Consider the following 25,452-nt stretch of genomic DNA (forward strand, 5'->3'; position numbering starts at 1 on the left):
TCAACAATAAATGCACTGCTGTTTGCAGCGCTGCTCCAAATTTAACTGTTCTCTTCAAACAACACTTTGTTCTGGATGCACTGTGCTAAGGAAACCTTACACAGTGCAGCCAGAGCACAGTGCTATTTGAACAGCCTGATGCAGAGCAGCGCTGCAAAGCGAAATAGCCAACAGTTTCTGCATGTGTCCCATTTTTTCTGCAGACATGCTGCATTTTCTGCAATGACATCTCAGATCACACCATGTTCTGCCTTGGGGGCTTAGATTCCTGCTGTTTCAAATAAAGAAAGCAAGAGAATGAAGAAAAATTGATAACAGGAGTAAATTTAAAAGTTGCTTAAAATTGCATGCTCTATCTGAATCATGAAAGAAAAAAATGTGGGTTTAGTGTCCCTTTAACTTTATAAAATGGCAGCCTATGCAAAATTCTAAGGCTGTATTTTTAAATTCTAAAATCTGGAAAAATAACTTGACACATTCACACAGGCAGGATAATAAATGAAAGACATCTGGAAAACAAATTAACTCTGTAAATTCCCAGAAACAGAAGTTAATAAAAATCTTTACTATAGATTTGGCCAAAAATACAACAAACAGAGGTACTGCTGCAAGGCTTGGAGCAACATAAAAATATGGCTAAGATTATGTAAAAATATAATACAGCCAAACTAGAAATGAACGAAGCCCAAATTAAGAACAGTGACAATGGTTACATCGCAAATAAAACACAAAGTAAATGCTGCGTGCTAATATAGCACTGTGTCTTACAGCTGTGCAAGTTAATGCTCCATGATAATATAGCACTGTGTCTTACAGCTGTGCAAGTTAATGCTCCATGATAATATAGCACTGTGGTTTACAGTTGTGCAAGTTAATGCTCCATGATAATATAGCACTGTGTCTTACAGCTGTGCAAGTTAATGCTCCATGATAATATAGCACTGTGTCTTACAGCTGTGCAAGTTAATGCTCCATGATAATATAGCACTGTGGTTTACAGTTGTGCAAGTTAATGCTCCATGATAATATAGCACTGTGTCTTACAGCTGTGCAAGTTAATGCTCCATGATAATATAGCACTGTGTCTTACAGCTGTGCAAGTTAATGCTCCATGATAATATAGCACTGTGTCTTACAGCTGTGCAAGTTAATGCTCCATGATAATATAGCACTGTGGTTTACAGTTGTGCAAGTGAGTGTTCCATGATAATATAGCACTGCAGCTTAAAGCTATGCAGGCTAATACTTCATTATAATATAGCACTGTGTCTTACAGCTGTGCAAGTTAATGCTCCATGATAATATAGCACTGTGTCTTACAGCTGTGCAAGTGAGTGTTCCATGATAATATAGCACTGCAGCTTAAAGCTATGCAGGCTAATGCTTCATTATAATATAGCACTGCACAGGTCTGCAAATATACACAAGAACAAACAGGCACCAAACATCCTGAAGCTGTATTCCTCACAAATGGTATCTTTAAGGGGGATATTATAAAAACTTCTAGCTCAACAGGCCCACGGCGAGGCTAAATTAAAAGCACACACGTGCGTACTCTGAGCAGCCCTCAGATAAGACCTGTGCAATGTAATATTGCGGAACATGGCTGCCCCCACACAGTAACTCCGGGTGGAGAAACTTACTGCCGCACACCAAACCAGTGGCCTGAGCCAACCTTTGGTGCAGATACATGCATAAAATGGCAAAATATCCTGTAATTTGTTTCCTCTAATGTCACACAACCATGTGCTGCACATAAGCTGATGAGATGCTGTCATTGTAAAATTAATGCAACAAAAGTCAGTGATTCAGATAATTAGAGAAAGTGGTAACACAAAAAACAATAATGGGAATGAACATCTAGCAGATAGACACATTGTAAAATAAAAGCTGTGCAGAAGATTTAAGACATTTGTTGTATTTATGAACTGCATTATGGGGATTGGCTACTGGGTAAAACAAGTCTCAGAGGCCTTATAGTTAGCAAGATACTAGAAGCTTAAAGGGACATTGTACACTAGATTTTTCTTTGCATAAATGTTATTTAGATGATCCATTTATATAGCCAGTCTGGTAGTGTTTTTGTAAAAAATGTATAGTTTTGCTTATTTTTTAATAACATTGTGCTGATTTTCAGATTCCTAACCAAGCCCCACAGTGTCAGATGTTTTCATACATTTACAGACTCCTGCTGGCTCCTGTTTATGTTGTCTGTCTTTTCATATGCAGGAAAGGGGGTGGGGGGAGTGTTTGCTCTTCTAGTTTTCCCAGTCCCTTTCACTGGGTGTCCCAGCCAAACCTCATCAACAGTGCTAAACTGTGAGCTTCTAAGTAAGTTTTTAAAAGGTTTTATACTGTATTTTTAGATCAGCATCTGTGCACATTCTTCTTTATAGTAGTGTCTAGTACATGCAGTTAAATGAAAATCGGTGTCTACTGTCCCTTTAAAGTTCCTTTCATGGAATACACAAAAGATGAGTGGGGCCATATTTTCTTACGCTCAAGTAAAGGATTAATTAGTGCTGACTTCCAGGAAAACTGTATAAAAACCACATTTAGATGGTTTCTAACTCCCCTAAAGACTGCACACAAAGTAGCAAGTACTGTTATAGAGGATGCACAACACCCGGGACCTACATCCACATGTGGTGGGAGTGCCCCAAAATACAATACATTTGGACCAGACTCTCCACTTTGATCAGTACACTACTGCCAGAACGCACCTCCCTCACGATCTCCCAAGCTTTGCTAAATGAATATATTAAACCTTATAACCCCGCAAGAAATACATTTATAAGAATCTTATGCACAGTCACGAGAATCACTATAGCTAGACATTGGAAGGTAGGGGCCCCCATGTGGGACGAGGTTCTTGCTAAAATCAAAATCACATATGCTATGTCGGAACAAGTTTCTTGGGCTCAAGGCACTAATACTTACTGCCACAAAGTTTGGTTCTACTGGATCATGAAAAAAAGGGAATTGGATAAAAGCTAAAAAAGAAGTCCCTAATAAGAGGGCGAACCCCACAAGGCCAATTCACTCACTAGAAGTTAGATATTAATTATCACACTACTCTAAATGCTACCCAGTTCACCACTTAGTTACTCACTCCCATAATAACAAACACAATCATATCCAGGTTATACACGTTAATAATTTATGTCATATTCACAGTTTGCTTTTCACTATGTAGTTAATTGTACTTTTGAAAATCTTCATTACAACAACTTCTCAAGTCTTGAATTCAAAGGTTCCATGGAACAAAGGAAGAGACTATACCTTACCTTACGGACTATGTTGAATCCAGCAATGAACTTTTTCCTAAGGACTATTTTGTTCTTGGGGGTCTCCAGGCGCTTCTCAGTTACTTCCGTTTAAAGTGAAAGTAAAGTTTGTCCCTTTCGAACACATTCATTTTTTCTACTACCTTAGTATATTAAGATCGCTAACTTTATTTTCATAAATTTATCAAGAATTCATAGTTTTAATAAAAATCTAATTTCCTACCATTTTCATTCCAAGTCCTACCATCCTCTACTTCCTATATTTCTGTGTTCTGACGTATAGAGTGTTCCCACCCGCTCTATACATAGCTCAAAAGTGCGTTCACAGTGACTATTTGTATTGCGCATGCGTGAATCCGGTACGGCTTCGTCTACTGCTCATGCGCTTGTCGCCAAAAACTGTTTATGCCCAAAGAAAAAAAATGTGCATATGCGAAAGGAAGCGCGCTCCTGATATCTTAGCGTCTGGACAAATATTTGCGCATGTGTAGATTAATAAGTAGGCGGGTGACGTGGTTTCACGGCCGCCTCACCGCCAGATTTTCAATTGGCTGTTGAAAAAATGTGACCCAGGGTGAAAGAAAATAAAAATTACGGGTTGAATTTGGATAGTCTAAAAAGTATTGTAATTACGGCAATAACTGATTCCAGCTAAATTTAAAAAAAACGCTAAATGAAATTCATATTATTTATGCCCAAAGACTGCGACTGAGGATCGCAAACCACGTAACTAAACAAGCCTAACGAATCTAAGAAAATACACACAATGTATAATATGTTGTTGTTGTGTGATATATTTTGTTTGATATGAAAAATAAAAATATTTCAATCTAAAGTTCCTTTCATTCTCACCTCAGACTCCAACATGGAAACAAACACAAACTACCCTCAGGAACTAAGTCTGTATTTTGTGAAATCATACACCCCTCTTTTTCCAAAATGTACTGTACATGTTAACAAATGGGATTTTTGTACATTATTTTTCACAGAAGAAAAATGTTTGGAGTATTTTTGGTGTAACCAAAAAAATCTATATCTCTAGGTTACATAGGAACTATTTGGGAAAACTGGTATAATTATTATCAATTTGATATTTGAATAGTATATGTGTACACGTATTTGAATATAACAATTTTTAATAAAAACAAATTCTCATTGGATAATTAAGCAAAAAATATTATTTTTCCATCAATGCTCAGCACAAAACCATATATTAGAGAAAGAGAGGCATGCAGGAACATGATATCATGTACAGCAAGCAGTGAGGAACTATGTCTGCAATGTTTACAGTAAATATTAAACAAAGAACAGGATCCAGTCAAGCCTGAGGTTTTTTTTAAATACGTAGGTCAAAGGGCAAGAGCAGATAAAAAGGGCTTAAAGGAAACATTGATTACAAACTCACTTCTTGTAATTCTCTGGCGGAGACCACTTGCCCACATTGTTCTTTGATGACACTCCACTAAAAAAAAACAAAATGGAATCACAAAGCATCCAATTTCTGTTTTGTTTCTCTTTTCTATTTAGCAGATCCTCCAAGGTGTGAGCAAAGATTCTAGGATGATGCGCAAACTACCAGCAATTTGGAAGGATGATTTTACTTATTCATAACTCATAATAACCTACAGCTACTGAACAAAGTTATATTTAAAGGAACAGTAAATACCTTGAGATTTTAATATAAAATGTTTAGTGATGAATAGTAAAAAAAATATGCTTTCTGTCACGCCGCGCCGTTGCTAGGGGCGCGGCGTCCTCTCCATGCTCGTTGCCTAGGGCTGTGTCGGCTCAGTATGCGTGTGGCACTGACGTAATCGCTCCTGATGCCGGCCGGTCTCTTGGCGCCTTGCCAAGGGTATTTAAAACGGGCGGCAAACGACCTGTCACTGCCCAAGTATAGGTGCTAGTTCGTGTGCTCCTGGGAGTGACAGATCGTTTGCTGGATTATACTTGTTACTGAATCCTGCCTGTGTCACTACGCTAACTGGTTAACCCCTTATCTGCTGGACTGATACTTGTTACTGAACCCTGCCTGTCTCACTACGCTAACTGGTTAACCCCTAATCTGCTGGACTGATACCTTGTTACTGAACCCTGACTGTCTTACTGCGCTACCTGTTTAACCCCTAATCTGCTGGACTGACACCTTGTTGCCGAAACCCTGCCTGTCTTACTATGCTACCTGGTTAACCCCTAATCTGCTGGACTGATACCTTGTTGCCCAATCCTTGCCTGTCTTACTACGCTACCTGGTTAACCCCTGAATTGCTGTTCTGCTTTTCTGTTGCTGTATCCTGTCTGCCTATTTGCCTTGTGCTGTCCTGCCTGTGGTGAGTGCCGCTCTCCTCGTTTTCCTGATATTCTCTGCTCTGGGATATTCCCTATCTTTCCGACTCGACGCCGGGATAACAAGACTACTGGCTGAGTTCGGTCTGATAGAGGAGTATCCCACGAGCCTCACACTTTCATTATTTATTTTTCTGCCTTTAAAGTGAAGGTCCATTTTGATGAATTAGTGCCGGTTTTTAATAATCCTATTAAAAACCAAGGGCACTTTAATTCATCAAAATTGACATTTCACCGTTTTCTTCAAAAACTTACCTTTTATTCCTTAATGCTGCTCCAGCGATTCCCCTGGCCGTCGGAAGCCTCTGCAGACATCAGAAATGACGAATCAGGCTTCTTCCAATCACAGCTTCCCCCCCCCGGGGGAATCATTGTCTGATGCAACGCTGTGATTGGAGGAAGTTGGATTCTTCATTTTGGACCCGCGAAGACGGCTTGCGACGGATGGAGGAAGTGCTGGAGCCGCTGCCAGGATTAAAAGGTTATTAAAAACCGGGCACTAATTCATCAAAATGGACCTTCACTTTAAATGCAATTTAGCTCTGCAAATTGTGGCTTTTTAAATTCTCAAAATTAGAAAAGCATACTATACTAGAAATATGACTGGCATACAAAATGTTTATTTGTTTAAAAAATGTTTAGACTTGGCTAATATGTTATTCTATAGCAATACAACAAAATGTCTTGTAATCACCAAGTGTTTGCTGTCCTTTAATTGCATTTCCTCCATATTTCACTTTATACCAACACAACATTAGTAAACTCTTGTTACACTGACATATAAATAAGCAGGGTTAGTTGAGCTGACAAATAAGTACACTGTATTACCTTTCTGATTCTGTACTATGTCTCTGATGGTACTTTGTATACAAAAGTATTAAAGGGATTGTAACCTGAAGCTCTCAACAATATTTGTAATAAAAAAGTAAATGAAGTGCACTTTCATTGATCAAAATGATTGTAGACTCTAAAATATATATAAATAATCACCCTTTCATTTTCTTATACATTCCGCCTTTCCTCCACCCGCTACACAGTCTTTTTCTGTGTAAAACGACAAATCACGCTGTAGTCAATCGTAACGTGCCCCCTTTGGCGTCAAAATCAGGCGTGTTATTATTAACTTGCTGGACTTGGCTACAGTGTGATTCATCATTATACACAGAAAAAGACTGTGCGTTGCAGGTGGAGAAATGGCATAATGTATAAGAAAAAGAAAGGGTGATTATTTATATATTGTAGCGTCTACAATTATTTTGATCAAGTGTAAATATTGTATATATGATATATTGTTGTTTATACTTGATGCATCCCCTCCCTAAGCAGTTCCATTTTGTAGAGGCAAATATTCCAAAATCCAAACTATTCCAAACACCAAAGTTAGATAAAAGGGGTTTGAACTATATTGTGTATATACGCACCTGCTGATGTTCTCATAACATTTCTTACAAACTTTCTGTTTGTTATTCCCGTACTGAGGGAGAATAACAGTGAATCCAAGACATCCAGCACAGAATGCACGTCCGCACGACTTACAGCCACACTGAGCAAACAAAACGTAAATAAATACACACATAGTAACAATGTACAAGCACAAAATTGGGAAATATATATATAAGATTATTTAGGTAAAGCTAGCAGTTCCAATTTATCAGCACTGCTTGACAGCAAATGGACCTGGCTATGATTGAAAGAGGAGGTGACATACTATGAAGAATTATTTGTATACTATAATGGGGGGTGAATAATAATAGCTTAAATAGACACTAAACCCAAACATTTTCTTTCAAGATTCAAGTAGAGAATACAATTTTAAACAGTCCAATTTACTTCTATTGTCTAATTTGCTTAATTCTTTAGATATCCTTTGTTGAAGAAATAGCAATGCACATGGGTGAGCCAATCACATGAAGACATCTATGTGCATCAACCAATCAGCAGCTACTGGGCCTGTCTAGATATGCTTTTAAGCAAAGTATTTCTAGAGAATGAAGCAAATTAGATAATAGAAGTAAATTAGAAAGTTGTTTAGAATTGCATGCTCTTTCTAAAGCATGAAAGAAAAATAAAATCGGGTTTCATGTCCCTTTAATGATGTCTATGTTACTTTTGACATTGTTAAGCTAATCAAACCATTCATCAGCCTATGTTAATGCAGTTGGAAGAATTGCTAACACTTAAAGGGCCATTAAATCCCATTTTACTTATTTCATGATTTGCTTACAATTTTAAACAACTTTCCAATTTACTTCTATTATCAAATTTTAAACATTTTATTTGTATCATTTGATGAAGGAGAAGCAATGCACTACTGGGACCTATCTTAAAGTGAAGGTAAACTTTCAAGAATGGGTGCCCAGTTTTTAAAAATACTATTAAAAACAGGGGCACTTTCATTCATGAAAGTTTACATTTCACCCGCTTTCTTTAAATACTTACCTTTTCTTCTTGAAGTCGCTCCAGCGCTTCACCAGCCCGTCGCAAGCCTCTTCATACGTCAGCAATGACGATTCTGGCATCCTCCAATCACGGTTTCCCCCAGGGGGAATCATTGCCTGAGGCAACACCGTGATTGGAGGAAGCCGGTTTGGTCATTGCTGGGTAAGTTAACCAGGAAGAAGCAGGCGGGGGCATCGGCGATATGGCGTTTCAGAAGAAAAAGGCAAGTATTTTTAAAATCCTGTGCAATGTCAATTTTCATAAATGAAAGTGCCCCTGTTTTTGATAGTTTTTTTAAAAACCAGGGAACTTTCATATGAAAATTGACCTTCACTTTAATACATTGGGGGAGCCCAGGGCCGGCGTTTGGTATAAGGCATTATAGGCAGCCGCCTTAGCGCGTACCAGCAGGGACACACACAGAGCAGTGCCGATTCAGGATAAAATCAGATTATCTGCCGTCCTGAAGCGTGATGATGGATGGATCATGACAGTGAGGGACTTAATACTTAAAATATGTATTATTAATATTGTAATACGTTAATTAAAAGTATTATTTATTAAACTGTTTGTTTCGTTCATACTTTCATATCGCCGATCGCTGGCGATGCGCCCGCTGGCTCCGGCTGGCTCCCTGCACCTGCAACACAACTTAGCCTTACAGTTACCGCACTGGGAGAAGCAGCAGAGGAGGAGAAGTTGATGAGCAGGGAAGTCTGTCCTGAGAGCAGTGTGACACACAGGCACCTGCCCCGGACTGAGGTGGGAGGGAGATCAGAGTGCACTAGGGTTACTAGTGTGACCGGAGGCCCATGGGCACTGTCACTGATAATCCTCTGAAGATTTACTGCGTAGTAGTGGCTGCATACAACTCCGTCCTTCCTTGTTTCCTGCAGGCTCAAAGGTAAGCGAAAGGAGGAGGGAGAGGGGAGGAGGGTGAGTCTGAGGCTCATGTAGTTGTCGGGTTCAGGGCAGGCAAATGTAGCTCTCCTGCCAATATGTCATATATGCACTAGACATCGGTTTTAGGTTAAGAGGTCAAGTCTTATTTTCCTCCTACTACCGGTCCAGTCATCTACATCAAACATTTAACTCCTTGCTGCCTCTTCTTAAGATCTAAAATAGTATATGTATGTATGTGATTGAGTATATATATATATATATATATATATATATATATATATATATATATATATATATATATATATATATATATATACATATACACACACACACACACACACAGTATATATACAATATACGTGTGTGTGTATATATATATATATATATATATATATATATATATATATATATATATACACACACACACACATATATATATATATGTATACAGTTATATATATATATATATATATATATATATAAACACAGAAGGTGACTGCACTCTCAGACCGAACCGGGTACACATTCCATGACCCTGCAACATGCTCAGCCCTGGGTGCTCACTGGCACTCACATGAAGCTGTGCTGTCCCCAGAGTCACATGCAGTTAACACTAGACAGGTGTAAGGAATCCACTTCGCATTTTCCACTTGTTCCATGTTTTCACAAGTCACCTGACTTAGCCTATTTAGGTGTTCACCTGTGTGCAAACAGGTGCTTAGTTATTTTCCTTGTAGCAGTTTACAGCTCTCCTGCTCAATGCAGCTACTCGCCTAAATACCAAGCTCTCTCTTTTGGATTACAATTTGTTCATTCAAAATAGAACCAGTATTTCCTACTGCAAGTTTCTACAACGTTACCTCTCTAAGAAACCAGCTACAAATTATCTGCTGCTTGTTACTTTATATCAATCTGTGCTACACACATCCAAGCCTCTCTCACTAAACAGCAGTCTCACTGTAACTGAACAAACAAGATTGGGGTAACATTCTAACTTGGCACATTGCTGAACTGATTTCAACGATCTATTGTAAGTTGGGACTGTTTTCTCTCACTCCTTACCTGCAAGCACAAGATTTGTTTGTTTCTCAGCATCTGATACTTTAGTCAGATCTCTCCGCTTGTGCCGCTGTCACTCAGCACATTGACTCCTCCTACCATCTACAAAACTGCACGGCAATATCGCAGTCAGCACAAACAAGTACCAACTACTGCTCTGTGATATCCTCTGTGCACGGATACATAAATGGACACTTTACTATTACTGCTAAGCTGAGTTCCAGTTATTTTAAGCACGGTTCTTTTGATTTACTTACCGTGTATCAAGTGTGTTATTCTGAGCTATTATCAGGATTTATACCGAGTTACCTACACATTATAAATATACTAAAGTTTCTTATGCATCCAGTACTTATCTCTCACATTTGGGACTTCCTTTACTTTATGTACTGAACAATACAGTACATCTAAAGCCTAAGCTTTGTTCTGCTTCCTGTTATTTACCAAATTTGATAACAGAGACCGCTATTGAATTAATCCATTACTTTATTTACAAATATAAATTTCCTTTCACTTTCAGGCATACAGTCTATGCTATTTAATAGCCTGTTTAAGAAAGTGATACAAATACATATTTTCTCAAGTCTACAGTTGTGATCTTTTGCTCCTTCTTCATCAGGCATTACATAATAACTAAGCCTCTCATATGGATCCAGCAGACCTTCCTAATTTAGTCTATAACCTTTCCCAAAGGGTAGACGAACTCACTAATGGTTTGAGGGAGTTGAGGGTTGAAAATGAAACTTTAAGAAAAGTTATCAAGGATATTGCTCCAGCTAAACAACGAGGAACTGAATCAACTGTTGAACCTCATATCTCTCCACCGGATATCTTCAATGGCGATAGATCTCTATACCGCCAGTATAGGAATGCTTGCCTTCTAACTTTCAATTTAAGGCCTCACACATATCCAAATGATAGAGTTACCATGATCACTTATTTACGCAGCGAACCCCGCATTTGGGCTGATACCCTATTCGAATCCAATAGCCCATTACTATCTTCTTTACAGTCGTTTCTTGCTGTAATGGATGAATTATATTTTGACTCCAATCTACAGCTTACAGCGGAAGGTAAACTCAGAAAATTGAAACAAGGCAATCATACATTACAGAGTTTAAGCAATATGCTATAGACAGCCAATGGAACACCATTGCGTTAAGGAACCAGTTTCGTCTGGGCCTGTCTGATAATGTAAAGGATGAGCTGGCTCGAACTGAACTTCCAGATTCCCTGGAAGCCCTAATCCGACTCTCCATGCAAATAGACCGCAGGTTGAGAGAAAGAAGATCAGAAAGGCAATTTGGGGAATCCACACCTAAAAGGTCAAGTCTTATTAACCCTCAGCCAGTCTCCCAGCATACAAGATCTACCAAACCTGAGGCAATGGAAATTGGTTTCATGCGTGGACCACTTTCTTCCGAAGAAAGATTCAGACGCAAATCCAGAGGTTTATGCATGTATTGTGGTTCTCCTTCCCACTCTATCAAAGATTGCTCAACACTACACAAGAATAAGAACAGTAAGTCATATTACAATTTGAGTTCTATGATTGTGCATGACCAACCTGTTCATTGCCTTTTACCTCTCTCATTACAGTGGGACTCCAAGACCATCAAGGAAGAGGCCATAATTGACACTGGAGCTCAAGCAAACTATATTGATGTTTCCCTTGTCACTAAAAATAAAATACCTCTGATTAAAAAAATGTCTCCTGTTTCCATTCGTGTAGTAGACGGCACTGAAATTTCCTCAGGTCCTATCTCTCATCACACGATTCCTAAACTGGTCACCACTCATGAATCTCACCAGGAATACATCACATTTGATGTTATCTCTTCTCCTCTCTTCCCTATTGTTTTAGGGTTACAGTGGCTGCGCTTACACGAACCTGTCATTTCGTGGAATACTTTGAAGTTGCATTTCTCTTCTCCCTTCTGTAAACAAACCTGTTTCTGGGACATCCCCCTACTACAATTGTCAGAAACTACGCAGATACCCCTTGTCTATCAGAAGTTCACAGAATTGTTCAGTAAAAAGGAAGCAGACTGCCTACCTCCACATCGGTCCTACGACTGTCCCATCGAACTTAAGCCTGGCACCACTCCACCTTTTGGTCATCTTTATCCACTCTGCCAACCAGAGCTGGACCATTTGAAGACATACCTGGATGAAAATCTAAAAAAAGGCTTTATACGCCCATCTGTCTCACCAGCTGCTTCAGGATTCTTCTTCGTTAGGAACAAGGACAACTCTCTACGCCCTATCATTGACTTCAGAGAATTAAATAAAATCACAGTGAAAAATAGGTACCCCTTGCCACTTATCCCTGAACTTATTGAAAGGCTTCAACATGCAACTATATTCACCAAATTGGATCTCAGAGGGGCGTATAATCTTGTCCGGATTAGAGAAGGTGACGAGTGGCTCACTGCGTTTCGGACCCGCTACGGTCTCTTTGAATACCTAGTGATGCCCTTTGGCCTAACGAATGCACCCGCCACGTTCCAATACTTTGTCAACGACATTTTCCACGACCTTCTTGACATTTGCGTAGTAGTGTACTTGGATGACATTTTAATCTACTCTAACAGCCTTGAAGAACACATAAAACATGTAAGTTGGATACTCTCTAGACTTCAAGTACATCACTTTTACGCAAAATTAGAAAAATGCGAATTCCATACTACTCAAATCGACTTCCTTGGCTATACCATTGGTCCACATGGAATTAAGATGCAAGAAAATAAAGTCGACGCAATTAGAGACTGGCCACAACCAAAAAATAGAAAGGACCTGCAACGTGTCCTGGGTTTCAGCAACTACAATAGGAAGTTTATCAAAAATTTCTCCCTTAAAACCAAACCACTGACCAGACTCACTAGCACTTCTATTCCCTTCCAACCTGAACCACTCCATCCAGTGGCTTTTTACTCCAAGTCCCTTTCTCCTGCAGAGATTAACTATTCTATTGGTGATAAGGAGCTCCTCGCCATTAAAAGGGCATTCGAGAACTGGAGACATCTTTTGGAGGGTACGGAATCACCAGTCATCATCTATACAGACCCCCTGCAATCTAGAGTTTCTGCAAAAAAATAAAACCCTCTCTAGCAGACAAGTTCGTTGGAGCTTATATTTTAGTAGGTTCAATTATCAAATTATATATAGACCTGCTGCCAAGAACGGCAAGGCTGATGCCCTCTTCAGACGAGATCCAAGACCATCTATTCCTTCTGAACCTACCAGCATTATTCCTGCCGACAAATTCCTCGGTCTACCAACCTTTAACAAACGAATACAAACAGCTCTTCGCTCTGACAATACTATCCCATATGGACAGCTCACTCTGCGAAACAATTTATACTTCCATGGAGATAAAATATATGTTCCAAATATGCTCAGAAATGATCTGATTAAGCAACACCACGACCCCCACTACTTGGTCACCCTGGTATAAATAAAACGAAGGATCTCCTTTCTAGGAGTTATTGGTGGCCAGATATGTATACCACTGTGAAAGATTATATCCAAAACTGCACAGTCTGTATTTGTTATGGGCTAAGTTGGTTAAAGATCTTTCAACTATTGCAGTGGATCTACAGCTGCGGATCAGATGTAATGTTTCACTCAGCACTTAATTAACATATGACGATGTTAACCATAATGGGGCTCAGAGTGAGTTAATAAACTTTAAGTCTATGTGGAGACTTGGGGAAAAATAAAGGAGTAACTTAATATGTTAAGTATCCATAAAGAAACAGATTAACAAAGTAATTCTTTCTGATGATTTGTGGAAAAGTATCAGTTCATATGTATCACAATACAATTAATGTAGCAGATCCTCTGTGACCAATAATTAGTGAAGTGTGCGCCAAAGATTTAAAGTCACAATAAGATGTTACACAACTCAGTTAGCTGTAGTGAGTTAGTCGTAGGTTACCTGTTGAATCGGCTGAGAGCAGAGAACTCGAGCGGCACTCGAGACAACAGCTGATAGGCGGTGAGTGACAGCTTACTGAAAACCGGTTGCGGTTGGCGTCTGACGTCACAGGAATGAAGTCCGCGGGAGAATAAAACTCACAAATCTTCTGGTAATGTTGAAAAGGCACTCGGATGTTTGAAGTATAATCCTGGCTTGAAAATATGAGAGGAAATGTAACGGAAATGTATACCGTAACCAAAGTAGAGAAAACAGAACACCGTAGCAGGGTGTCAGTTTCCCTTGAATAAAGTTTTGAACTATTTTCCAATAAGGTAGCTTGGAATAAGCAGGAGCTCAGTTTGAAGCAGAGTTACCTAGGGATAAAACTCAATTACTAAGCACCTGGCTGGCGTCAGGAGAAAGCTTAAATAGGCTAGGAGGAACTAAAAGGTAAAGGTGGTATTGGTAATTGTATGATACTTAACATAAGGTGGTATAGTGAGTTCTGACAGATTGCCCCCTTCACTCAAGCCGTCCCACGGCTTGTAAGCGAGGTCTATGAGGATTCCTTGAATGGAAGCGAGACACCAATCGGGGAGCGTTCACAAGATTATGGGGTTCCCATGTGTCTTCGTCTGAAGAGTACCCCTTCCAACTGACAAGGTATTGTAGATCCCCTTTATATAAACGTGAATCCAAAATATCCTTCACTTCATAAACGTTAGGGTCTAAAGACTGAGCTTCAGGAGGTAGTAGTTGAGTACCAGTGTTTTTTGCAGGTTTCAATAAGGAGACGTGGAATGTAGGATGGATGGCAAGAGTGGTAGGAAGTTGTAAAGTAACAGCATTTTGGTTGATGATACGTATAATACGAAATGGTCCTATAAAGAGGCTTGCTAGTTTCTTGCTTGGGGTCTGCAATTTTAGATTTTTTGTAGATAGCCAGACCCAGTCTCCGATTGAATACTGTGGGGATGGCCTTCTTCTGAGGTCATAATACTTCTTTTGTGTTTCTTGAGCTGTTTGTAGATTCCTTTGTAATAGTTGCCAGTTTTCAGTAAGTCTATCAGTTAGATCCTCCACATTTGGGTTTAAAGAAGAATCTTTTGTTGAGAGACTAATCTTTGGATGGTATGCATAATTTGCGAAGAATGGTGACATCTTACTGGACGAATTGAGAGAGTTATTATATGCGAATTCTGCAGTTGAAAGGAATTTCTTCCAGTCTGTTTGGTGGTAGGTACAGTAGCAGCGCAGATACTGCTCAAGCCACTGGTTTAAGCGCTCTGTTTGGCCATTAGTCTGAGGGTGGTAAGCGGTGGTATAACGGTGCTCAATCTGTAACTTGTTGCAGAGGTTCTTCCAGAAACGAGAGGTAAATTGAGTTCCCCTGTCAGAATTAAGGATTTCTGGTATCCCATGTAGTTTAATAATATTGTCTATAAATAGTTGTGCGGTTTCAGCTGAGGTTGGCAATTTGTGGTGCGGTATAAAATGAGCCATCTTGGTAAACAAGTCGATAACTACCATTAAGGTGTTCATTCCAGCTGAAGTAGGTAATTCAACTATAAAATCTATACCTAGATGAGTCCAGGGTCTTTGTGGAACTTGTATGGGCATCAGCATAAGGAGGACGTCTCTCCGATTTTGAAGTGATACATCTAGTGCAACTTTGTACATAGTTACGAACATCCATGGCCATATGTGGCCACCAATAAGTCCTTGAAATGAGGTTTAGAGTTCTTTGAATACCAGGGTGTCCAGAAAGAGGGGAATTGTGATGTTCCTTCATCAAATTTTGTCTTAATTGCTCAGGTATATATAATTTGTCTGAATTGTAATATAGGCCATCATTTACTAGTGTTAATTCTTTAGGTAAGTCTTGTTCAGCATGTATGGCCTTTTGATAAACGGATTCAGAAAATGATGTGATGCCTAAGAACTTCTCGTGGGGTATCATCACTGTAGGGTTATCTTCCGAAGGTGGTTTAGGGTCTCTTCGGGAGAGAGCGTCCGCCTTTCCATTACGGTTAGCTGGTCTGTAAATGATTTGAAAATGAAATCTGCTAAAGTAAAGACTCCACCTCACCTGTCTAGCTGAGAGGGTCTTATTTCTCTGGAGGTATTCCAAATTTTTGTGGTCGGTATAAACTATAACAGGTAAGAGTGTACCCTCTAGAAGATGCCTCCAGTATTCAAAAGCTCTTTTAATGGAGAGTAACTCCTTTTCCCCAATAGGGTAATTTCTTTCAGGAGGAGACATAATTTTCGAATAGAAGGCTATAGGGTGCAGAGGTTGGGTTAAAGTTTCTCTTTGGGATAAGACAGCTCCTAAGGCGTAGTCCGAGGAGTCCACTTCAAGGAAATACTGTAAAGCAGGATCAGGGTGACGCAATATTGGAGCTTTTGTAAAGGAGTGTTTTAAGAATTCAAATGCTTCATTGGCCTTTGAGTTCCACCGATAGGTAGTTGTACTGCCCGTAAGGATGGTAAGAGGTTTAACGATAGAGGAATAATTTTTTATAAATTTTCGGTAGTGGGGACTTCCGGTGGGCGGGTCTACAGGACGGTCGCATGCAGAAGGAGCTCCGCTCCAACACCAGTTAAAACTCTGCTTTTTCCCTTAAAAACTGACCGTTCTAGTACCCCACGACTTCTCCTCACTCTGGGAGAGCTAATACTAGCTATCGCCAGCAAAAGGTATTTTGTGAAGGGCTTTTCCATCCGCCCTTTCCACCGGACGCAACAAGCGGCAAAGCCGTTACACGAAGTGGCAAGGCGCCACACTCCTCCACACTGCACATACCGAAAGATCGGACTCAGCTTTTTTACCCTCCAAGTAGGACACCTCAGCTCGGGGCTATTCCGGAGAGAGATACTGGACAACAGAACCACTGGCAGCAAAAAACGGAGACACGCTACACGAGGCCTAAATACGCCCGGCAAATCCGCATCTACCCTGCTTGTTATGGTTAGTGTGAAACATTGAATCTGTTACAGCACTCTGCCTTATACACTGAGACACTACTACACAGTCGGGGGGTGACTTGCCACAATTTGAGGCCTTTAGAGGTCGCGGCCTGCCACGTGGCTGTGCGCAACACTTGCTTAATCTACCTAACTTACCCGGAGGCCTTATTCTATCTTATTTAGCCTCCAGCCACCTATCTACCCCCCAGCACATTAACTGTCTGAAGGCCCCTCGGCCACGAACGCAGGTCTGTAAAACTTGTCCTGGGAACTTTCTTTCCGTAGGCTGGGCCCACTCTTATCCACCTGGGGCCCTCATACCCACATGATTGATCTATACAGGTCCTCATACTCAGAACGGGTAGCATACTATAAATCGGAACGCTTGTGCACTAACTCCTGACAAGTGACGCTTTGTCAGGATACATGAAAGTGGATAAATATTTCCAGAGACTAACTCCTTCCACTAACGACATCATGAGTCAAAGGGCAAGAGCAGATAAAAAACAACAAAAGCACAATGTAGAAGTGCACAGTGAATTTCACACAAACACGGTGGGCCCAACATCACCTACTCAGGACCATAAATCCCTACTGCAAGAACTTAAATCTTTCTTTCTCCCAAAAATGGATTCCCTGCAATCTGGGGTAGACACACTCACAAGTGAGGTCCGCCAGTTCTCCTCCCGCATAAGTGCAGCTGAGAACCGCATTTCAGATGTCGAAGATAGGCAGGTCACCTCTGAAGCATCACTTAAGCAATTACTAAAACAAAATCAAATTCTGCGTGAGAGGGTTGACGACTTAGAGAACAGAAGTCGGCGCAATAATCTGCGCATTGTAGGGGTCCCTGAGTCAGTGAAAGGGAAAGACCTCTTGGAGTTTACTGCCCTCACATTCCCCAGATTGCTGGGTCTGCCCCCTGATATCCTGCCTATCGATGTGGAGAGAGCCCATAGAGTAGGGCCTGAAAGGACTCTTGAACATGCTAACCAGACACCCAGACAGGTCATTTTGAAATGTTTAAACTTTCAGGAAAAACTTAAACTCCTCAGGGCTTACAGATCTCATAAAGAAGTTATCTTTGAACATTCCAAGCTATTGTTGTTCCAGGACTTCTCTGTTGAAGTAACAAAACAAAGAAAGGAGTTTGCTCCCTTGTGCTCGCAACTACACGAACAGGGTCGCCAAGTGGCCTTACTCTACCCTGCCAAGCTGCGCCTTCAAACGCCCCATGGCATAAAATACTTCCACTCCCCTCTAGCTCTACGCAGTTATTTGGCTACTGAAGACCGTCAGCCGGCTGCTTGACCAGCTACAAGAGTTCTGAACGACCCTAGACTTTCACACTGAACTGTGTTAAATAATGGAGAGGTTATTCACCTACTCACTGTACATAGCCTTGGTCATGATAATAGCTGAGGTCTGGCTCCTAAAGGAGCATATCTGTTTAGATAAAAAAGCTGAGTTTAGAAAGTTTAAAACATGGAAATTTATAATGTGCAATGTTGGCTGGGCATTTGTCTACTTTTGTGTTGTCCTAACTTTTCTCTTTTCATTCCAACTAGTGACTGCGGTCTTTGTGACAATTGCTCTGTTTGACATAATGATCGCCGATAATCCTGTCAATTGGCCCGTTTGTCATGTGGGGGGGGGGAGGGGGGAGGGGATATGTTAATGTTTATGCTCTCTTTGACAGGTTTAGTTACCTTCATGTTTCAGACACGAACCCACCTGATGATACACGAAAAGGATTTGCAAGTATATTTAAATTGTTTTACTCTAGTGCAAGGTTTCCTGAAACAGCTCATATAAGTATTGCCCATGCACACGAATGGGGGGGGGTGAGTGGAATCAGGGGAACCTCCCATTGCTTGTTTTCATGTATTTTAGAAAAAGGCTACTTAAACATATCGCCTTGCTTACCAACCTGTTGCTTGTTTGGTGGTCCCCTGTGACCCTGCACTGCCTTTACCACACAAGCACTTTGATACTTGCACTGTTTTTACTAACCTTGCTCTTTTTCAGGTGCAATAGAAAAAGGTTCCCTAATTGTAACGTTTCTCTAGCTAATTCAATATTTGTTGGACTGTTGCCCTTGCATATATGTTACAAGCCTAAGAAATTGCTGGCGGTTCAGCCGTCTGTCTTTACACATTCTGCTAGGAGGGTTTACACGGGTGTTGATATTGTGGGTTTTGTTTTGTTTCGTTTTGTTTTGGGGTTTTTTTTTTTTTTTTTTTTTTTTTTCTCTTCTCTCCTCCTCTCTCTTTCTCTCCCTCTCTCTCTCTCCCTCTCTCTTCTTCTCAACCCTCCCATCCCCTCCTTGTCTTCCCGCCCCTCCCCCTCCTTGGGCTTTGTCCCGGTTCAGCAACCCTCCATGCTACCCTAAGTTAGTCTCCTATGCCCCTTAAAATTCTGACCTGGAACGTGGGAGGTATCAACTCCCCCGTTAAGAGGCGGGCAATACTTACGCACCTAAGGAGATTGGGTGCGGATATAGCCCTATTACAGGAAACTCATCTGTTAGATGAGGAACATTCTAAACTACAGAGGGATTGGGTGGGCCATGTGCTCTATAATTCACACACTAGTGCCAGTAGAGGTCTAGCTATCTTACTTGGCAAACGACTTCAGGTGACTGTTAATCATACATATCTAGATAATGATGGCAGATTTATGATCCTACAGGCAGACATCAATGATGTCAAGTATGTATTTTGCAACATTTATGCCCCTAATCATAGATCAACGTATTTTTGGAGGCACTTAACCCAAAGACTTTGCCCGCATATGGATTCAAGACTGATTATAGGCGGAGACTTCAATATCTCCCCCTCACACATACTGGATAGAGCCTGGCTGGGCACTCATCTAGTGAAAGACCCTAAGAAAAACTACAAAGCGAGATATGAATCCAAGATTTTTGATATGCTGGAGACACACCTTAACACGTGTGATGTCTGGAGATTACTCCATCCAGAGGGCAAGGACTACACTTGCCTAGCCAAGGCCAAACACACTTTATCAAGGATTGACCTGTTCTTGGTCTCTAAACCCCTGATTTCTCAGGTTCAGACCTGCACTATACATGATATTGTCCTATCCGATCATGCACCAGTTGCATTGATCTTGGGCGCACATGGTCCAAGAGCAAACAGGAATACTCTCAGATTCCCTACATACCTAGCCTCCTCGGAGGCCTTTGTCAAATTTCTACAACAGGCCTGGACCGACTACTATACCGACAACAGGGCACATATAGATAACGCCCAGCTTTTCTGGGAGACAGCAAAATCGGTTCTATCCGGCTCCATAATTTCATACATCTCAAAAATTAAACACAAAACGCAACTCAGATACCTGGACCTTAACAAAACGCTGTCCCGGGCCTACCAAGCCCATTGCTCTCTCCGTACCTCTGACACGCATGAGAGATACGTGGCCAGTAAGGCTGAATTGGAAGCGTTCATGAGACATCAGGCGGCCTCAGGCTTGCTAAAGATGGCTGGTAAATATTACAGATTTGGTAATAGGCCAGGTAAAATGCTGGCGGCACTAACTAAACCAAAGTTTTCAAGGTCTACCATTGCGGCACTTAAACATAACGGGCGCACACACACTTCCCCCGAGGAAATTGCAGATTGCTTCACTCAGTATTTCACACGACTTTACACGTGTCAGGACTCCCCTGACCCGGCCTCCAAAAATCACTTCTGGCATGATCTTAAACTGCCTCAATTAACTCAAGACCAGATGGATGCTATGAATGCTCCCATCACGTTGGAGGAGGTCTCGTTTACCTTGAAGTCTCTCCCTGTCGGGAAGGCGCCGGGACCGGATGGTCTTCCGGCCGACTTCTACAGAATCCTATTACCACAAATTGGCTCCTCACTGACCAAGCTCTTCAATGCCTTCTTTCAAGAGGAGGCATTGCCTTCTCGGGATTTCACCTCTGCTCACATCACCCTGATTCCCAAGCCGGGTAAAGACCACTCTCTTCCTGAATCGTATCGCCCCATCTCCCTACTCAACACGGACTATAAACTCTTTATGAAAATAATGGCCAACAGATTAAAAACCTCCCTCCCCCAATTGGTTCACCCAGACCAGACGGGTTTCGTGTTTCAACGATCCTCGGTAACTAATCTCCGCAAGGTGCTTCATGTCATTGACCACTACTGGTCCTTGAACAAGAGGGGAGAGGGATCCACTGCGGCGGAGGCCTTCCTGCTATCGCTTGATGCGGAGAAGGCCTTCGACCGTGTGGAGTGGCCCCACCTGATAGATACGATGCAGCGGTTCAACTTTAATGGCCCCTTTTTAGATATGATTCGTAAAGTGTACCACGCCCCAATGGCTCGAGTTCTGGTTAATGGTCTCTTCTCCTCAGACTTCCAGCTGCAGCGAGGCACTAGACAGGGGTGTCCCCTGTCGCCCCTTCTGTTTAATCTGGCTCTTGAGCCTCTGGCCATCAAACTGAGGGACTCTTTTCCGGGCATTGTACTGGGAAATAACCCGATTCAAATAGCCCTATATGCGGACGATATGCTACTCTTTGTAGACTCTCCCTCCAAACACATACCGCGTATAATGCAGACTATCTCCGAGTTCGGAAATTTCTCGGGATATAAAATCAACACCTCCAAATCGGAGATCCTATGGCTTAACAAACATCCCGATTCCGGTTCCTCCTTCCCGTTTGTGGAGGTGCCGGGGGCACTCACATACCTTGGCATCAAGGTTCATAAAGACCCCCACAAGATGTATACGCTCAACATTTCTGAGAGATGTAAGAGCTTAGCCACACAACTCCATAGCTGGAACACTCTCCCACTGGGTTTATCGGGCAGGGTCAGCCTGGTCAAGATGACCCTACTACCGAAAATATTATACCCTTTGTTGATGCTGCCCTTCCTTATAACCAAGGGCGACTTGGCCATGTGGAACAAAGCTATGTCCGCCTTCATCTGGAAAGGTAGGAAGCCCCGCGTAGCTCTGGAGAAGCTTCAGCTCCCCTTTCTCAGTGGAGGTCTGGGAATCCCCAACTTAAAGCTTTATAATTGGGCGACCCTAGCCAGATTGGTAACTGATTGGCAACTGGGCACCTCCCACTTTTGTGTGGCCCCATTAGAAGAAGCGCATCTGGCTCCCATCGCTCTAGCATATCTCCCTTATGCCCCACTGAAGGACATTCCACAATCCATAGCTTCCAGTGTCCTATATAAGGACCCCCTGAGAGCGTGGCAATTAATCCATAAACATATGGGAATTCTTCACCCCCCCTTAAAGTTTCTGCCACTCGTAGGCAACCCAGATTTCCCGGCAGGGAATGAATATAAACCTTTCCATATTTGGAAATCTCTGGGACTCGGGACAGTGGGTGATGTGGTAGACCCATTGTTGCACACGGTTAGATCTTTCCAAGAACTCAAAACCAAATTCGCCATTCCCAACAAGCACTTTTATGCATATTTGCAGGTGCGGCACTATGTCTCGAGCCTCATGCTCGCTAACACGGACTTCTGGAATAGGTCTCCCTTTGCTGTCTCTCAGACCATGTTTCAACTGGGTTGTTTCTCAATTTCAGACTTCTATAAACAACTAATAAAGCGTAAAGAACCCATTATACAGACACAGATCCTTACTAACTTACAATTAGACACTGCCCCGACATTGACGATACAAAACATAACAGATAGCATAGAAACAGCTAGATCAGCTACACTAGCAATACCACTTAGAGAATCCCAGCTCAGGATGTTACACAGAGACTACATCACCCCTCACAGATTGTCGAAATGGAAACCTGAGCAGCCTGATGCATGTGTTAAATGTAGTGAAGGATCCCCTTCACTACAGCATTATTTTTTCCTTTGCCCGCAGATTAGACAGTTCTGGGGGCAATTACAACACTGGTTTAGAATCACATTTAAAATTGAGATTGAAATAGGGGTGAATAATGTGTTTGTTTTTGGATGGGAGGCTGAGCATAAACGGCTTCACAAACTTCTCACCCTATGTACACTCCTGGCCCGCAGCTGCATATTAGAGAGATGGCTTTCTAGAAAACCACCCACAATAGCCCAGTTCAGGCTTCGCCTGATGAAACAGCTCTTCGTGGAACAGCATGACACTAAACTTAACACTAAGCTTAGATTACAACCCTTCCTTAAAAAATGGAAGCCCTTTGTTATGACCTTACAACCTACCCTGCAACGACAAATTCTTGGGCCCTTTGTTCAGCTAGAATCTATGCAACTAGCAAACCTGAGAGGTGAGTGGCAGGAGCTCATGGAACCCCCTATAGGTACCCCTGGTGCGGTTTTCCGGGAGGAAATGTTGTTCTAACCTGACACGCAATAATCTAATGAATCATAATACCTCACATCCTGCAATACCCCGTCCGCTTGGTGTTCGGGTGGGGACCACACGTCCCCCAATTCCCCTCCCTTGATACCTCATTACCTACCTGTTTCCCACTCCATCTTCTCTCCACTCCTTTCTTTCTTCCCCCACCCCCTTTTTAATATAACTTTTTTTTTTTTTTTTTTTTCTTCTTTTCTCTTTTAGGGGGCGGGTTGACCGGAACTACGGTTAAACATTGTTTATTTGTTAATATGTTAATTTAATTTAATTGTTTTGATGTCTTCAACAAAAAATGGGGAGAGATTGCTTCACATAGATAAAAAAAAAAAAAAAAACACAAGCCTCTATACTGCATTCATTTTGCTTATATGTTATGATAAACCCACTTCTCTAGGCAACTCATCGCAAACTTGGTCAAATATGTATAGATTGGTTAAATCTGCGGTCTGCGCACCGCTCTTGTTTGCCTCGCTATCATGTCTTGTGAATGTATTATCTTTCCCTGCTAATAAAGACGAATTTAAAAAAAAAAAATTTTCGGTAGTAGTTGCTGAAACCTAAGAAGCGTTGGAGATCCTTTCGGGTTTGTGGAATAGGCCAATCTTTTACTGCTTCAACCTTGTCTTTTTGCATCTCGATGCCTTCAGAGGAGATGTTGTAACCAAGGAAAGATATCTTTTGAGTGTGAAATAAGCATTTTTCAGCCTTTGCATAAAGTCGATGTACTTGTAATCTTGAGAGTACCCAGCTGACGTGCTTAATATGATCTTGAAGGTTTTGGGAGTAGATCAGGATGTCATCCAGATAAACTACGACACAGATGTCTAACAAGTCTCTGAAGACCTCATTGATATAGTGTTGGAAAGTAGCTGGTGCATTGGTAAGGCCAAATGGCATAACTAGGTACTCATACAGACCGTATCGAGTCCTAAAGGCAGTCAACCACTCATCTCCCTCTCTTATGCGTATGAGGTTGTAGGCCCCCCTGAGATCTAATTTGGTGAAAATCTTAGCTTTGTGAAGGCGTTCTATGAGCTCGGGTATTAATGGGAGAGGGTACCTATTCTTAACAGTGATTTTGTTTAGGTCTCTGTAGTCTATGATCGGACGTAATGATTGATCTTTGTTTTTGACAAAAAACATTCCTGCACCAGCAGGAGATACCGAGGGTCTGATGAATCCCTTCTTAAGGTTCTCATCTAAATAAGCTTTTAAATGTTCAAGCTCAGGTTGACTCAACGGGTATAAGTGACCATAGGGTATAGTTGCACCAGGTTTAAGGTCTATGGGGCAGTCATAACTGCGGTGCGGTGGTAAGTTTTCTGCCTCACGTTTGCTAAATACTTCTATATATTGGGTGTACTCCTTAGGAATGATAGGCAACTCCTCATCTACCTGTGCTACCTGTATTACATGTGTGGGAGATGTACAGGTACTCTTACAATATGGGGAGTCTAAAGTGAGTATTAATGTCTTCCAGACTATAGTGGGTTCATGCAAACGTATCCACTGTATACCTAAAACCACAGGAAAAAGAGGAGAAGGCAAAACATCAAAACGAATATATTCATGATGATTGTCTTGTGTGGTAACCAATAAAGGGACAGTATGATGTGTTATTGGACCGCTAGATATGTATGTGCCATCAACCACACGAATAGAGACAGGAGTGGTTTTTCTTTCAAGTGCTATTTTATTTATTTTCACAATGGTAGAATCTATATAATTCCCGTGGGCCCCGGTGTCAACAATAGCCTCAGTGGTTAGGCGTCTACGTTCCCACTGCAAAGAGAGAGAGATGATACAATAAATAGGGTTATTCTGCTTTGAGGTAGAAATGTTAATCATAATGCACTTACTTTTCTTATTCTTTTGTAGCAGTGGACATTCCTTTACGGAATGGGAAGGATTAGCACAGTATAGACAGAGTGCTAGAGTTTTGCGTCTCTGCTTTTCTTCTAGTGACAGAGGACCTCTTAGAACTCCAATCTCCATCGGCTCTTGAGTGGAACTACTGGTAGCCCCATGGGGTATGGGAGGCGTAGGTTTCCGGTAGATAACTTCAGAACTGTGTCTTTCACTTCTCCTTTCCCTGAGACGCCTGTCTATTTGTATGGACAGCCTCATCAGACCTTCCAATGTATCTGGTAGAACCAC

General features: G+C 41.4%; 1 protein-coding gene across 1 annotated transcript in view; it reads right to left on the minus strand.

The window, feature by feature from the left end:
• Positions 1 to 25,452, minus strand: part of ZFYVE19 (zinc finger FYVE-type containing 19) — a 127,651-nt gene that overhangs the window by 94,637 nt on the left and 7,562 nt on the right. The window contains exons 3-4 of the mRNA XM_053697881.1: positions 7,055 to 7,176; positions 4,693 to 4,749 (exon numbers count right to left, since the gene is read on the minus strand). Coding sequence (XP_053553856.1) covers positions 4,693 to 4,749; positions 7,055 to 7,176 — 179 coding nt within the window. The remainder of the gene's footprint in view (positions 1 to 4,692; positions 4,750 to 7,054; positions 7,177 to 25,452) is intronic.

Source organism: Bombina bombina, chromosome 1 (genome assembly GCF_027579735.1).
Source record: "Bombina bombina isolate aBomBom1 chromosome 1, aBomBom1.pri, whole genome shotgun sequence".
NCBI lineage: Eukaryota > Metazoa > Chordata > Amphibia > Anura > Bombinatoridae > Bombina > Bombina bombina.